This window comes from Bombus affinis, chromosome 1, assembly GCF_024516045.1.
Source record: "Bombus affinis isolate iyBomAffi1 chromosome 1, iyBomAffi1.2, whole genome shotgun sequence".
NCBI lineage: Eukaryota > Metazoa > Arthropoda > Insecta > Hymenoptera > Apidae > Bombus > Bombus affinis.
Genome location: NC_066344.1, coordinates 9,491,885 through 9,507,787, shown reverse-complemented (window position 1 = coordinate 9,507,787; position 15,903 = coordinate 9,491,885). Strand labels below are relative to the sequence as shown.

Below are 15,903 nucleotides of genomic sequence, written 5' to 3'. Positions count from 1 at the left end.
TCGAACGATGCATTAGAAAATTTAAATATTTGGAAATTTGAGTATCGAAATATGTACATTTAAATTTATAAGAATAAGAGAGAGAGAGAGAGAGAGAGTTAGAAAAGGTGTGTGCTTGTGTATGTGAATAGAAAGATGAGGCAACACGTGTAATTCCGAAATCGCTTTTAATGAAAGAAATTTTACCATCCAGTCTTTTCCACGAATTGATGAATTGAAAATCGATTCTAAAAATTCTTCGGAGAGAAAGAGAAAGAGAGAGAGAGAGAGACAGAGAGAGAGAGAGAGAGAGAGAGAGAAAGAGAGTTATAAAATATTCATCCATAAAACGTGTCTAAATCTCTAATGGGATATTGAAATTTTTATGAGAGATTGTATAAGATACGTGTCAGATAAATGTCGGTAACACGTATGGTTCACTCCCAGCGAACCGTCACGCGATTAAATCATCGAGAAGTCATTATATGATTCACGCGAGTGCATTATTCATTGTTTACATCGTGCGACAACAACTTCCTTCGAAATTAAAGAAATAATTTCATGAATCAGCGATCGATTAATTACATCGATTCAATTAAACTATTTCCTCGGTATTACAAGACGTCCATAATAATTCGAGGTGACACCGGTGAATCGGCTGGTCGCACCTTCCGCATTCCTCGAGAGCGTTCGCTCGAACCTCGCGCTTCTATGCAAGAACGTTATTAGAAATAATTCTATTTGTAGGAAATCCCGAATCGCGACGAGCAAGGATCTTAATTAACATATCGACTGCCACGTCATTCTGACTAACACCCGATTCATTTAGAAGGTTACGTTAACCAAAGATGAATGAGTAACGCAAAGATATAATTGTATCTAATGACGGAGGACACGATTGGTTGAAAACAAAGCATAGAAAAATTGTGGGAACGGCGAATCATCAAATTGCAATCCATAAAAATTGTGAAACATAAGCAACTTAAACGAAGGAACAAAGTGAAATTTTAAGAGGACAAGTGGCTCTTTCATTATGGATATACCTAAAGGATATAAAGTGATAATGGATATAAAGTATAGCCGAGTCTGTCCAGGTCTGTTGGATCCGGTTTACTTTTCGGATCCAGGAAATCGACGGAGATACGCTTCGAAAAATTTCGACGGCTGCCGAAGCGTTCGAGAAATATTTGCTGAACACACCATTCGTTCGATACCAGTGGCGTACGATGACCGATGCTGTAATGTTCACATCGACGTTAGATAAATCTTGCGTCTAACTAGTCTTTCGATGCACTTGATTTTCGATTTTCTCTATTACATTTTCTTATCGATAATTATTATTTGTAGCTTTCCGACCAATTTAAAAAAAACGGAATTCTATGATAAAAATCACCAATATAATTGCAGCAAGAATGTGCGACCTGTGCCTCATTAACGAAATACAAAGCACAATATTTTGAACTTCAATATATTTCTCGTAGTACCGAAAATTCAAATCAAATCGAACGCGACAGAGGAGTTACATAGTTCGGCGCCAATGCGAAAGAGCGCAGCTAAGCACACAAGAGGAAAGCAGCGCGCATATCCGATCGTGGTGACGCGAGCTTCCGTGTGTTACCTGCGTGCACGGCGGTTATCGCGTCTGCGATATTGGTCTTCCGTTGCAAATAAAAACGTTGATCCCACGGCTACGTCGCGTCGGCGACGATGGCGGTGGCGTTTCCATGAATGAAACGCGACAAGCGTGCAGTTTACACGATCGCGAACCTTTTATCAGCCGTAACGAACTCAACGAACTCGACCAACGTTCAGCTACGACAACGACGCCTCGTCTCCACACGATAACGCCGACGCGGTTATCGCGTTCCGCCTCGAAAGCCAGCTGGCACTCTTTTACAATTTCCGCTTTGCTCCCCCGACATATTTCAATGGAGGAAGAATTTCGAAAGGAACCAATGGAAAAGATGCGACATCGAGATCTTTTCGTTTATGGGCAGCCGAATAATTACGATCGAACGATTCGTGGATAAAGCGAAGGGTAATGGAGAGCGGCCGAGATTTTATTGAATAGGTTCGAAGAGGGAAATAAGAACGAAGAAACGCATTGACCGAAGCCCGCCGTTCTTTCTGGTTTGGTTTGTGTTTCCTTCGAAGCCGACGATTAACATTCCTCGCCGGGTGCTTCCTTTATCGCCACTGCTTACTCCAGTCTGAATAGCTGATTTAAGAAGAAGCGGATAGTTACCATGCTGTACGTAATTGATGAGATACCTTTGGCAAAAACAAGAAACGATCTAAAATCAGTGGAAATGTTATCACAATGGAGGCAAATGAACCCTTAAGCGCTATTGTTAGCAACCCCATTCCCCATTTTCTACTTCTTACTATTTGTAATAACGAACCTATCTATGTAACAAAAGTCGTGTATTTAGTATTGATCAAAAGTGTTTATCTATTACTAAACGATCGAACGTAAAGACCTTAGACCCATTGTTAGGGGACATTTGTGTCGATTCGGAAACGTTTAATCCGATGGGGAGCTGACTAACTCGGCTAGCGAGTATTTGATTCAGCGCGGAAGTGTTCCGCTCGATGACGGAGGGACAGTAGTCCGCTGCGGAAGTAGTCAGTTTAACAAGGAGGAAACTGGTGCAACACAGAAGCGTTCTATTTAATAATAATCATTTTATTCTCGAACTATCGAGCAGTCGAACGATTGCGCAACGTTCCTCGGAATATTTCAATGATTCGACTCGACTGTCGAGAAGAACGGCGGATTCATATTTATTTTTTCCTTGGCATTTGTCATTCGTTGTGGTGGGCGTCGAGGAACGAACGATTCACACGTGGCGACATCGTCGGACCTAGATACAATCTTCTCTAATAAATACGCCTCGTATTTTTCGAATTACGTTACGTCGCGTACACGCGTTGCCGCGTCGCGTTCTTGACCTAGACGCAAACGGGAACGCGAAAACACGCAACAGTTATGTTCATCGATGTGAACGGTCGTATACGATCGCGCGGCTAGGCGCGCGAACGTCATGCTGGCCTAGCTTCTTCGTTTTCATTCCGAACGCATCGTCTCACCGGCGGTTATGTTAATGTTCTAGCGTTTGATGCATTGGTTAGAGTGTCAGTGTGTCGCTAGACGTCTGACGAAGCATTAGGACATTCCAAAAAAAAAGTACGAGTCAAATATGAGAAATCGGAACGTTCGTGGAATACATTTTTCATAGCCACATTTGATAAACAAAAGAAACTGAACGATCACGATTGAAAATGTAAATTCAACGTAGTCGCGATTGTTCTTCTCGGAAGGATAAATTTCATGGTATTCTAAAAGCGACGGTAATTCTAACTAACTCGCTTTTCCTCCGAAAACAATTCATTTAAACGAATTCCTAGACACATCGACGACCACGTAAAAGTGAATTTCTGGTTCTCGTCTCGGAAACGTAAATTCGACCCAGCCAATCGTATTCCGCATCGACCTACATATAGAAAACGAAGCAGAATTCGTAGAAGGCGATAAACGATGATCGATTTTGAGTCGGTAAACATGGTTACGGTTTGCAGTCGCGTTGTTAAAGAGATGATGCGATTGCTCGTCGTTTGAGACGCAGAAGAATTTTACCGAGGCGTAGAAAAATCAGCTCGCATTCCGATCAATATTTATCGCGGTGGAATTTCGTCGAGGTGAATTCGTGGCGTGCATCTTTTTGACGCACGCTCACGGAAGGCACTCTGACATTTCACGTTCAGCTGATACGTTATTGCGCAAACAGTCATTGGGCACTGTACCAAGTGGCATGACTAAACCGCCCCGAGTCAATGGATCGGCCAAAAATATAGATCCCTCCAGACGAACCGCTCTTTAATAGGAAAACGCAACCGCAAAGAGTATGCGTCAGAATTGCAGCCTTCGCGCCGTTTCCCGATCGAACGGTGAACTTCACGAATTCTCGTTCAGAGATACCTTTATCGTGTATTTATTTTTAATTAATAATAGTCGATCGAAAGAATCATAACTAACCAATTTATCTGTACTAAACGTTCTTATGTAATGTTTGTACAGATTTAGTTTCCTTTCGAGAATCAAAGGTGAAGAGCTGGATAATCGTACTTTGCGACACGCGCAGTTCGTGGCAGACCGATTACCTGGAATTCTCTGCCAAGTCGGGAAGAACCGTACGCGCAAAAGGTGCAAACTCGTTTCGTACGTTACGCACGTTCGCGCGGCCACCAATCGCCGCTAGGCAGATAAGCTTCCGGGAACAAGGAGAGGACATCGATGGTTCGCCTATTTACCCTCGCGTTCGTCAATCTATACCGGTTTTTTCCTGTTTTTCCCTCGCCCTGTTGATCGCCAATGTCGGTCTTTATCTACGCGCGCGTCGAGAACTTTTACGGGAAATCAGTGTTTCTCGTTATTACTCGGCATACGAAGAAACAGAATGGCTATACGCGTACCAAGAACTGACAAATCTATATCAGATCCGATAATTCTCTTGCGTTGTACGATTAATTTCTTTTTCATTATTTTTCGTTTTGTAACAGTTTACTTTCTCGCAGAATGCTTGAAAATTCATATGCGCGTCTATTGGATTCTACAAACATCTTTAATCATTAAGCGATATCCGCGTGATTATTCACACATTGTTTGCTAATATTTGTAAGCGCTTAACCATGTTTTCGCCTGTTTGACGGCTTCGTAATACCTAGAAACATCTGAGCAAACACCGAATGTTCCCGGTAGAAACGTGACATTCCCGGGTGGGAATGTTCCCGCGCAGCTCCTCCCTCGTAAACATTCTTTCGCGCGCCGATTCCCGGTAGCGTTGGCTTGCGAGCTCTTGCGTTCGACGGCTCGCGTTCTGGACTCTGACCGACGATGTTCTTCCTTCTGTTACGCCCTGATGCCAACGGTTAAGACAATTAAATGGTTAAAGCGTGCTTATTGTCACGCTCTGTACCACGTGACAAGATGATCTCGAGACACGAAGCGTCCGCCTTGGAACACGTGGGCAACGAATGCACGAATATAGCACACGTAAATGAACAAAAACTGATAAACAATGGAATTACATATCGAGATATGTTTGTTTGAGAATTAATCGTCACGAAGTTACTACTAGACTGGATCGATTATCGTGGCTGGAATTGTTCCAGGCTTCCGGGTGTGCTCTCTTAGAAGTGTGTTCCAGTGTTTGGTCAGCATTGCAGCCTCATTGGAGTTCCAAGAATGTATTGTGTTCATTCGGAGGCAGCTATTTGTTTAAGTAATTCGTGGTCGTGACATGGATGAATCAATGGCTCTAGACGAGAATAGGAATTGCAGAGACGCGTAACGAGCGTGGGAGGCAGCGTCACGGGGCACTTATAGATCGGAATGAATTCCGTGCCTAAACATCGCTTAGCTAGAAATATTTTAAACAGTTCGATTCTTCGAAAGGAGTGTTGCGATCGAGACTCGAATTCGAAATAATTATATCACTCGCGGCGATTCTAAAACATTATTTCGCCTTTCACTTCCTCGTCTACTTGTATAACTTTTAAACGCATTTACTTTTTACTATATTTTTCGAAGGTCGACGAACGAACAGGCCAAATACGATGCATTACGATGCTGTTTAAGATACCAATTTCCGTTACCATTTCTGGAGACGTGTTCTCCTAGAGGTTAAACATTCCCTCATTTGAAGTCTACTTGATTTTTATGGATAGAAAGTACGTATTTGCATCGCGTGTCGGCCGAGGATACGTCGAATTTGTTGTTTTCACTTTCTAATTGCCGATAAAGCTACTACTTAGGTACTCGCGAAACAATCGACGTAGATCGACCGATTTATCGATGATTTCCTCGACTGGACATGCCTTGAGTTGAAAATCTTATCGATTAAAGATACGTCGGAATTCGAACGGCTAATTTTTCACGGTAATGCACTAAACTATGTTCAAATATTGAAGAATTATCATACGTTTCCCTATACGTTGTTAATCGCGTTTTCTCAGATTTCCGCGTCGACGAGAATGTTTCCTTGGAAATAACTCGAGCGAGGTTGTAAAGCACGCTGAGCGACGTTTAGCTGTTCGCAGCAAAAAAACAGCCGCCTTCATCGCGGAAGTTTTATAGCGAACCAGCGTATAAACAGTCAAACCGCGAAATTTTCGTTTTCCTCGCCGATTTTACGACGGCTTTTCATGGTTAGGAGTTTTTTTTTTCGCGCGACCCCGAGAGAGCTATGCTCATAACAAATTCTCGCGCGGGTTATCTTTCTTTGTCGCGGCGTTCTTCGCACGATTTATGTGCTTTTTTAAACCAACTTATAACTGTCATCGTGTCGATTTCGTCGCGAATAAAATTTCTTCCTCCGGTGGAATTGCCGCGAAAAAGCGACCTCTATTCTTGGAAAGTTTGTTCTAGCTAAGGGGTAACTGGGATAACGGTTGTTCAAAAATAAATAATATCCTGTGATATATTACGGAGGATTATTGCGATATTGACATAAGCAATCTTCTCGTTATAATTTTCCTCCGAACCGATGATTAGCGTATGTTTACCTTCGTTCTACACGAATTAAATAGATATATCGATGAATAATATGCATGTTATGCCGATTAGTATCTCTGTAGCAGATTCGTCTTGATCGAAGCACAAAGGAGGAATTTGCGAGCAAGCGAGTCAGTGGTATCAGCGCGAAAGATTTCGACACATTTTCGCGGATACGTCACGTTGGCACGTATCGTACATGACAGATAGTTGCCCGAAGCGTATGTGTCATTAGTTCGCGAGAAGAAGCGTGAGAAATCGCTGGTATTTCCTCTAAAACGTACCGCGTTTCTCATCACTCCTAATATGTACGCATAGACGTAATCAGGGAGGTATCGAAGTTTACTGCTTGAAATCTCTTTTCACTTTCACTCGAGCTTGCACAATACGCGTGCAAAAGATAAGATTTCAAACGGTAGCCTAAAAATATCGATTAGTTCTACTTCAACTATACTTCTTGATCATTTTTACGAAGAATTTTCTTTAAAAATATCAAAGTACTCGAAAACGTGAAAACTGTCAAGGTGCGTTAACGATAGACGATGTTTAATCAGTATCGATGACAGCCGTTCGCGGAACACGGGATAAAGCGTGCGAGATTCCGCGAACCGGTCGTAGGAAAATCAAATATTGGCCGTCGATAATCGGCGTCGATTCTATTCCCGCGCTTCGCGGAAAGTAATTCCGCAGTTATTCGTCCGACTTTTGCCCATCGCCGGAAACCAGGCCGTCGGGGAATCCGGACTTTCGACCGATCGCGTCACACTAGCAACTTGCCCTCGTTGTTGTTGTTGCCATTGTTATTCCCATCGGTCGTGACACTTCAGCCTGTCTGCACATCGACGATAGCGTGCACGCGGCGTGATCGTGACTCCTTCTGCATGCAACGACGCATTGCTTCATTTTTTTATTTCTCCTTATACGCGTTCTCGTTAGTTTGCGCTTCGAGGACACTTCTTTATATTTTTCAATGTTTGGTAAAAAAAAAGTGGAGTCGATCGAGGAAAAAGACGATAAAAAGTTGCGTGAACGCGGTGTCAGTTTCTTTGCCCTAGAGGTAAGAGGAAGTAGTGGGAAGAAGATAGATAAAACTCGAAACCTGTGATGTCTCCATCGGCGAGATATCAGTTTTCCAAACGACGAACAGGTGTAGGTTCACGTGCATCTAGTGTACACATTCTCGACGCACGCGCTCCTAGATTAGGCGTTTTTCCGGCCAGGTATTAGATATCGCGCGATTTACTGCCGAGTAACGCGTATCATGTGCTAACAATGACATGCATTTATATTCGCGCAATTATGGTTTATCTTACGGCGATGGCGCGTGCTCATCCCTATGGCCGTATTGCGCGTCTACGCATCGGCTGCGATAATAAAAGCGTCATGTGTCGCTCCGTTCTGTCGTACCTTTTTTCACTGGCCGACGCTCGTGTTACGACGCCACTGACTTTTATGTAATCGATGCTTGGAAAGCATCGCCACGGCTCATTACGATTCAGCCGAGTTTTTCTCACAAGAGTTTATTAAACGATTCTTAACACGAGGAAAGTTGCTGGAGACGAGATTTCGAAAGAATAATTTTGGGGGCGGTGGAAAACAGACAGCGATGGAGACGCCCACGGCGCTGTTGCGGCATCTCTAATCTTTTTTCACGCGTAGATAAACGCTCTTTGCCCGTGGACCTATTTGAAAAAAAAGCAACGTTCTTTGGCAAATTATCGACCGAAGAGAAACAAACACTCGTAAAATTGTAGCTTATGCGAGGGATATTTTGTAGGGGAACGGCGAAAGTAGGGGTAGGCTTGCTTGTTGTCAGAAGCAATAGCTGGCCAGGAAAAAGCTCGGGTAATGATGCGGTAACGATATCGATCGTAGGATCTCGAACAACAGCGTTCGGAAATCGCCGTTTGAAACGTATCCAGTGCTTCTATTTTTGCATGCAAACAATTCTTATGTAAGTTGTTTGTAAATAAACGATATTTCAAAGTTTATTGGATCATTAGCACAAGGTAAACGCGTAGAAAGGACCGCGCACGAAGGACGCGCACGCGATCTATGGTTAAACTCGTTCTTCTACTATTTACGACGTTACAACGATGAAGAACTAGTGGTTTCGCTGAGGAAATAATTCGTGACCTTGACACTATCTCCAAGAAAAATATGTTTTCTTTTAGCGGTAAAAAAAAGTTCTCCTTTTTGCCAGCAAGATGGTTGTAAAAACAACTGCGTGCTCATCGCAGAAAAAAAGTTTGGCAAACAAGAAGGCAGTGAAAACGAGGTAAAAAAAAATATGCGTAAACATGCATTTGCTTACTTCCTAAAATACGATGACTTCACTTTTGTACTGCGCGGAATACAAATTTCCCGCACTTGAACGATTTCGCATCAATTTATTTATGTACACCGATAGCTATTAAAGTAAAACTACCCTTAAAGAAATCGATCAAAATATTTTGCAGAAGCTATATTCGCAAACATGTTGCAAAAATCTTGCAAACATTCCGTTCGTACACAAGCTTTCGAATCGAAGGTCGAGATAGATTCTCGCGCTTCCTCTCGACGGAAGGTCGATGGGCGGCTTGAGCGAGCAAGATATCGCGCGATAAAGAAACGTTGCTCCGACCTATCCTTCCGACCGTCACTCATAATAAACGTGGACGGTGCCACGAGAGGAATGCGAATAAGTGGCGCGATGCGTTCCCATCCTGCGTTATTTGCGACCTCGAGAAGCAATGTACAGCCGTGGGCAGGTGCTCGCGACTTTCGCGAATCGGCGCGTGTTAGCTTACCAGTGTCACGAGTTAAAGCGCAGCATCGTTAATAATTAGAATTTTTTGCTCAAACTCCATTCAAATGTCCGTGACTGTCTCACGCTGTTTTTACGGAGATTAAGTCCCGGGCGTTTGATCGATCGATTTACAATATGTATTTACGACTTACGTTTATTTTAATTTTTTGTTAAATCAATACGTACCGTCTATAACGGCTCTCGCCTTTCCTCGAACGAAGACGCGTAACAGTAACAACAGCGCGATTAGATTTCATCGTATCGCGTAGAATAAGATAAAGCGAGGAACGGAAATAGTTGTCGCTCGTATGTAATTGCGATTGAATAGCTGTGCATGCGCGGCATGTGTCCTTATAAAGTCTGACCTTCGATGCGGTACAAAAATTACCACATAAAGACGATAAATGTTGGAGGGAGAAAAAATTGAAGCGTCGCTAAGACGAACGTGAGAACGGATGAAAATATGGTAGATGGATCGATTCAATTGGACAGAAGATAAAACGCGAGTGGAACGTGACACGTTCCGGCAATCTGACCGCTTTTGGCGCACGCGACGCGTCGTTTACGCAATTTATCGTAACGTTATAAACGCGGGGTTTAACTCCGTGTTCTTTGGTATCGCGTGCACGACCAACGACGCAGTAAATTCTCCGATCCTTCGTTTTAATCGTTCTTCGAAAACACGGCTGCCCCTGGGAACGGTATACAAACGACTTTCCACCCTCTGGCTTCGTACGCCGCGACGCCGACGCGTTTACTCTCGTGTTCGTCCCCGTGGCCAGATTCGGTATTCGTCGTATTAATTTGCAGGACCGAACGCAACTTTATCGCTATAGTTTCATAAAATCTGGTGTACTCACAGTGCTCGTTAGCCGATAACCTAGAGGCTGGCCTCGCGCGCCCGGAATGTGAATCAGCCGCACGCGCGGCTCCCACGGCCGCTGTTGTTTACAACGGCACGGCGGAGCGTGTGCATGCACCTTTAAGTCGGGATGCGCGGCCAGGTATGCGGCGTTCACACCTGTGCGCGACACCATCGGGCTAAATATAGAGAGTCACTCGGTATACTAGCGACGTTCTCGATGTTCGCCGATACAGACGCCTATTAATAGCGTGCGACAATCGGACGCGCTCGCCATCGAATTAAAGAGGGAACCGCGTGTGTGGTCCGGGCAATTAGCCGCTTTGCGCCTGATACTTCAGCGACAACTTTTCTGGACGATGTTATGTACCGAATGTATCGCAGAATGCAATATCTGGGTCGTGTTACGTCGTATTTCAGAAAGAGAATTGCACGGTAAAATTGTTCGATATGGACGATCTTTATCGCTAAATATAAATAACTATGATACACGCGTATTATTTCGCATACACAAGTTTACCGTTTGTGCTTTCTTTAGCTGCAGCCAACGAACCTTGCAAGCAAGTCGAACGAAAGCGAGTCAAAGCGGCCGCAGAAGCCGCCTGTTCCCGAACTAGCAGGAAAGTTAACCAATGGTCGCCCCCGGGACGTAAACAATAAACAAAAGTCCCGATGAATCAGCGCTAAGGCACGTTGAATCGAGCCAGCTCTAAAGATGCTCTATTATTAGCCGTGTGAGGCAATTACGGGCACGCCGGTAACGATTAACCAGCCGCTTTTAAATCGGCCAGTTATTCCTGCCGATGTGTCATGGTAAAGCGGCTGTTCCAGTGGAATCGGCGACATTGACGGCGTCATAGCCGTCCGTGTGTCTATTCGCTCGCCAACGCGGCCACGAGGAAATAGGATCGTGGAAATAAGCTTCTATGTTCGTCGATGATTTATAAATAAAATAACGAGATTGTTAAGCGGCGCCAACAGAGAATAAATATGCACGCGACGTACTGTTCTCCGGGCCCCAACGAACTTTTCCAGCGTATTTTCCCGTTTCCCCGTTTCTTCGAACGAACGTGAATGAAGGTAGACTCGGGACAAGCCTTTGTCGCCAGACGATTCACACACGTTCGCCGAGATGCGCGACCAGCATGCGAATAGCGGCACGTTCGCGATTAGAACACCCGCTACAGCCTACGTTCCCGTTGGTAGGCTGGTGTAAACAGGAAGCTCGCTATCGCCTTCACGCTGAATCTTCCATTGTCTCTGCGACAACGGGCAAAATCGCTCGGCGATTCTCCGTACCCGAAGACTGGCAGTTGGACAAAAGATTTCTTCTTTCGGAACTATATATGTAAGTAATTTTATCTCTTTCGTTTCCGCGAATTCCTTCTTGACAATTAGATTTCTGGATGGACTAGTTTCTCGTCGAACTCTAATCGGTTGCTCAAAGAGCGCATCCATGGCAAGTTTTTGCATATGATCTGTTTTAGCAAGAGAAACCGTCTCCGCATGAGAAACACGAGGCGCCGCCGTCTCGCTGCCTACTTTTTAGAATATTCGAGATTTCTACTCTCACGGACGATTTTCTGCCGTCCCGGAACTACGCGGCTCTGATGCATTATGTCCGCGCCACGTTGACACGTTCTCTGGCGAAAGACTTTTGTTCTTTCCCACTCTATGGATTATTCATGTATACTCGGTGTTTAAAGTGACAATATAATTACATCTCTAACTCGGCCTGTCATGGAAATCCCTGCTGACTTCAACCTTCCTTTTAACACGCGAACATCAAAAACTCCACAAGCTTCTCTTCCGTCTTTCGGGAACTCGGTTTTCCTTCGATTATCGCGCTCAGTCGGTACACAATAACATCGTCACTTTCTAAAAAGCGTGTCGTTCACATTGCCAAGCGTATATCCCGTCGGCGAACGTGTGAACGCGCTCAGAGGCTTAATCACACGCGCGCGGTGTCGTTCGGCCGCGATCCAGAAACGATGTCGAACAAAGAAGATCACGGTGAAGTTTGCGTGGAGAACGCGTTCGATGGTTGCACTCGACCTAGGTCAAGGTGAACGGGCGACCATCGTTCGTAGGGTCGTCGCTGCGAGGGAACAGCGTTCGACAAGCGAACGGCAGACAACGCAGGACTTCCGAGACGCATCGTGAGAAGTATCGAAGAACCGAGGCCGTAGGACCGGCTGGCCACGTGACTTCCCAGGAACGTGGCTTCCGTTCCATACCTCGTTGATTGCGTTGTATAACGCGTGCGGGCCGGAAGACGGATTACGAGCAACGCGGGAAATTGTCTTCATCCTCCGTGATCGCGTTTGTTTTCATTACCATCGAGTCAACGTGTTCGAATCCGACGCGCGGTGGAATTCGCATATAAACAAAGCGATTAAATCATTGCTGTTTAAGTCTTTATCGCTCGTAGGATGTGCCAGTTCCCTTTGGTCACATCCTTATCTCTTCTATTTAGAATCTTCCGTTCTAGATATTCCAAATATTTGATCGTTCGTTGTTTCGATGATCGCTTGCCTTTACCCAAACGATTCTAATTTCGCGGCCAGCCAAATTCGAATTTCGATATTTGTATCGCACGTGGTATTTAACATTCGTAACTACCGTTAGTAATCAGTTACGCGGAGTATGACATTTGGCGGATCTACTTTCATTCCTGACGCAACACGTACTAAGTTTCACGTCAGGTTCCGCTGGTCAGATATTCTACTGCATTGTATTATATAAATACAGTTGTGCATTTTCTAATTTTTCGATACATAGAAATTTCTACGGAATACCGTGTATTATTCTTACATTTGCCGCAAAACTCGCGAATAATTAACAGCGATCGTAACTGGGTAACAACGAGGAACCATCTGGTCCGAAACTTCAGACGTCGAAGACGCCATCGATCCAGTCCTTTCAACCTGGCCGAGCTTACGCAACGTCGAAAGACAAAACTATCGCATTGCGTTCGACGTTACCCGCCAGCTTCACAAGCCAGTCGTGGCACGCACTGATGTTTATTTGTTTTATCCGGTGGTGAATTGCACGCGATCGGTTTTCGGCCGCGTGATTCGAGGAGGACCGAGTGCGCGCCACATAAGGGCAGTAGGTCACTCCCGAAATGATCAGACCGACGCCGTCCGTGTCTGTCGGCCGCGACTACTATTCCTGGCAAATTATTCCGGCCTCTCGCGAATAAATTGGCCCGGACCGACGCCGACCGCGACCATTATCGTACGTGTTCGAGACTGCGTTATTAATTTAACGAACCTGCTGTCGTCTCCGCCATTACGATCCGTTTTATCGACTCGGAGCGTGATAATTCCAACGAATAATAATAAATTTGTCGCCGATAGAGAGTACGGTATTTTTGTTTGAGTCGTTTCTTCGTTTGATGAGGCATCGAAACTCGAATTATGTATATTTAGATATAATCAAGAGCGGGAAACGTTTTCGTAACGATTCGATCTTTCGTATCTTGGCAAACAAAGAGTCAGAGGAAATGTGCTCGTAAACAGTGACGTTCGCGAAGGAAAGGAATTCACGGCGCAAGAATTACGAGGTTATTTGGACGACGTTTCGCCGGCCGTGGAGGACGATTTTCCGAAACGAATCATCCCTCCACGCGTCCCGAAACTTTGTTCGCCATATATAAGTACGAATTTGGCAATGCGTCGTGTCTATTTTTGCGGATTTACTAGCCGAAATGGGTCGCTCGTGGCTACTTATGGTAGAGAAGCGAATATACCGAGTTCCTATCTCTCCAAAGCTTGTATTGCATGGTGGTGTTGTAATTTAGTTTTGTCTGTTAAAGAGAAGAGATCTCCTTCCATCCTTAGACGAAATACTCTTTATGTGCTATATTCAGGTAAAAATCACATATAACAAAGCCTATAAATCACATATAATAAAGCCTATAAATAAGCCTATTGAGAGAGAATTGGGAAATATTTTCGGCCGAAGCGTTTCTCAACGACGCGCAACTTGGAAAGAAAGACGCGGACGTAATTCGTCGAGGGCGGTAATTACTATTCGACTATTTTCGTTCCGCGTTGGTGTCGCGGTATCGTCTATAATCCACCGGCACTGGTTTGGCAACGACCTCCGTCTATTTATGGATTACTAACATCGAGACCGGACACGACTCGTTCCGGTCTCTCTCGAGTGGGTCGAGCACAGAGCGAAGTCGCTCGTGGCGACCCGTTTCCAACCGGCTACGCTCGCTGATGGATGAATCGAGTCGCTTGAAAATTTGCGAATCCGTCGCGACGCCGCCACGGAGGCGTCCAGGTGCTCCAATTAAATGGAAACGTCTGCACGGCGGCATTAGTGGATGGAAATTAATTGGTCGGCCAAGAGCGGAATCAATCTCGGTTAACTCGCTTGCTTCTGATCGGTAATTTGCGTTTGGAAACGATTGGCTGACTTGTTACAAGGCAACGATCGGCACGCGAGCAAGTAGGTTCAGAATCAAAGTAGCGGTAAACTGTGCGCTCGTCTTTTCTCGAGCAGTAACAAACAAAGCAGGAGGAATCTCGAAGATACTCTCGAATACTACTACTATTATTAATGTCTCTTAAGAAACAAAATTTTAATCGAATTAAGTCGATTACAATTTGAATCCGTTCTTGTTAAGAGTCGAGGGATTTTTGTCGTTAATGAAGATGCAACGTGTTTTCAACGTTGCTCTCTTCGACCAACGGTATCAACGTAAATGTCTTTAGAAGAATCGAATGCCTGGAAGGACTAAAATATTTTCATCGTGGGTGCTGGATTCACGGGTCGTTTATTTAAGGATTCGTGGCAGATGGACCGGACGTGGCTCGTTCGGATCTCGAGTGGGTCGAGTGCAGCGGTCGAGCGTAGCGACCCGAATTGCACTTGGTGCGCTCCGATGGAATGGATCAAATAGGTCACGCTCGAACGTGTTCTCTAATTTTTCCAGTTGGTTTGCAAACCTGTATCCTCGAAAGAGTCAGGCATCTCAGCCGAACAGCGGGGATTCCGAGTAAATTTAATCGTGATAAAATTGTCCATCAACCGCGTGGCCGTGTTTTGCGTTGGAAGGCTTCCGTCGATGCTACAATCCCATCCTAGATTCTGATACCGGGGACGTGTGATTGCGATAGAGGAAAGTGCGGTCATTTGCCCAGAAAGTTTCTCTTTTTGTAACCGGCTCACGTCGATCAGCTGCTTTTGAAAGGGCATCTAAAGACAGATCTGGACGTCGCTTTCCGAAAAACTGAAAAGATGTTGGTCATGGACGTGCGTTTACCGCCGGAGCGACTCGACGTAGCAAATATTGATATTGTACTCGACAAATATTCGTCTAATATTCGACTAATGACATCAAATATCCAATCACTCGATCCGTTAGACGGACCATCGAATTTTCTCTTCGGAGAGTTCGCAGCAATGGAACGTATCCGTGTATATTGGAGAAACGGCGGCGCTCAAGGTAGCCGCGAAACGTCTCAGGGACAAGCGTTTGTCGATATGTGGTAATTTGCCGAAATTGCGGTCTATGAAACGCGACCGAATGGAGAGCTAGAGAGGATAGAGGAGAGGAGAAAGGCACGGTCGTGTTCATTGGTTGGCTCGCGATCGTTGGACACGACCCTCGTGTTCCGGTCTGCGTGGAACGGGTCGAGTGCATTGCAGCGATGGTCGCGAGAGCCGATCCCCGATCTCCGATCCCCTTGGCTCGATCCGCGA

General features: G+C 45.0%; 1 protein-coding gene and 1 long non-coding RNA gene across 7 annotated transcripts in view; one reads left to right on the top strand and one right to left on the bottom strand.

The window, feature by feature from the left end:
* Positions 1-15,903, bottom strand: part of LOC126918014 (3-phosphoinositide-dependent protein kinase 1) — a 403,560-nt gene that overhangs the window by 89,787 nt on the left and 297,870 nt on the right. The window contains exon 1 of one of the 6 annotated variants that reach the window (XM_050725590.1): positions 10,181-10,372. The exons of the other annotated variants lie outside the window; for them this stretch is intronic. Coding sequence (XP_050581547.1) covers positions 10,181-10,357 — 177 coding nt within the window. The 5' untranslated portion in view covers positions 10,358-10,372. Of the gene's footprint in view, positions 1-10,180; positions 10,373-15,903 lie in introns of those variants that run through there. 6 annotated transcript variants of the gene reach the window in all.
* On the top strand, positions 10,431-11,911 carry LOC126925358 (uncharacterized). The gene is made up of 3 exons (XR_007713916.1): positions 10,431-10,617; positions 10,721-11,530; positions 11,670-11,911. It is a non-coding gene; the product is annotated as an uncharacterized LOC126925358 (long non-coding RNA).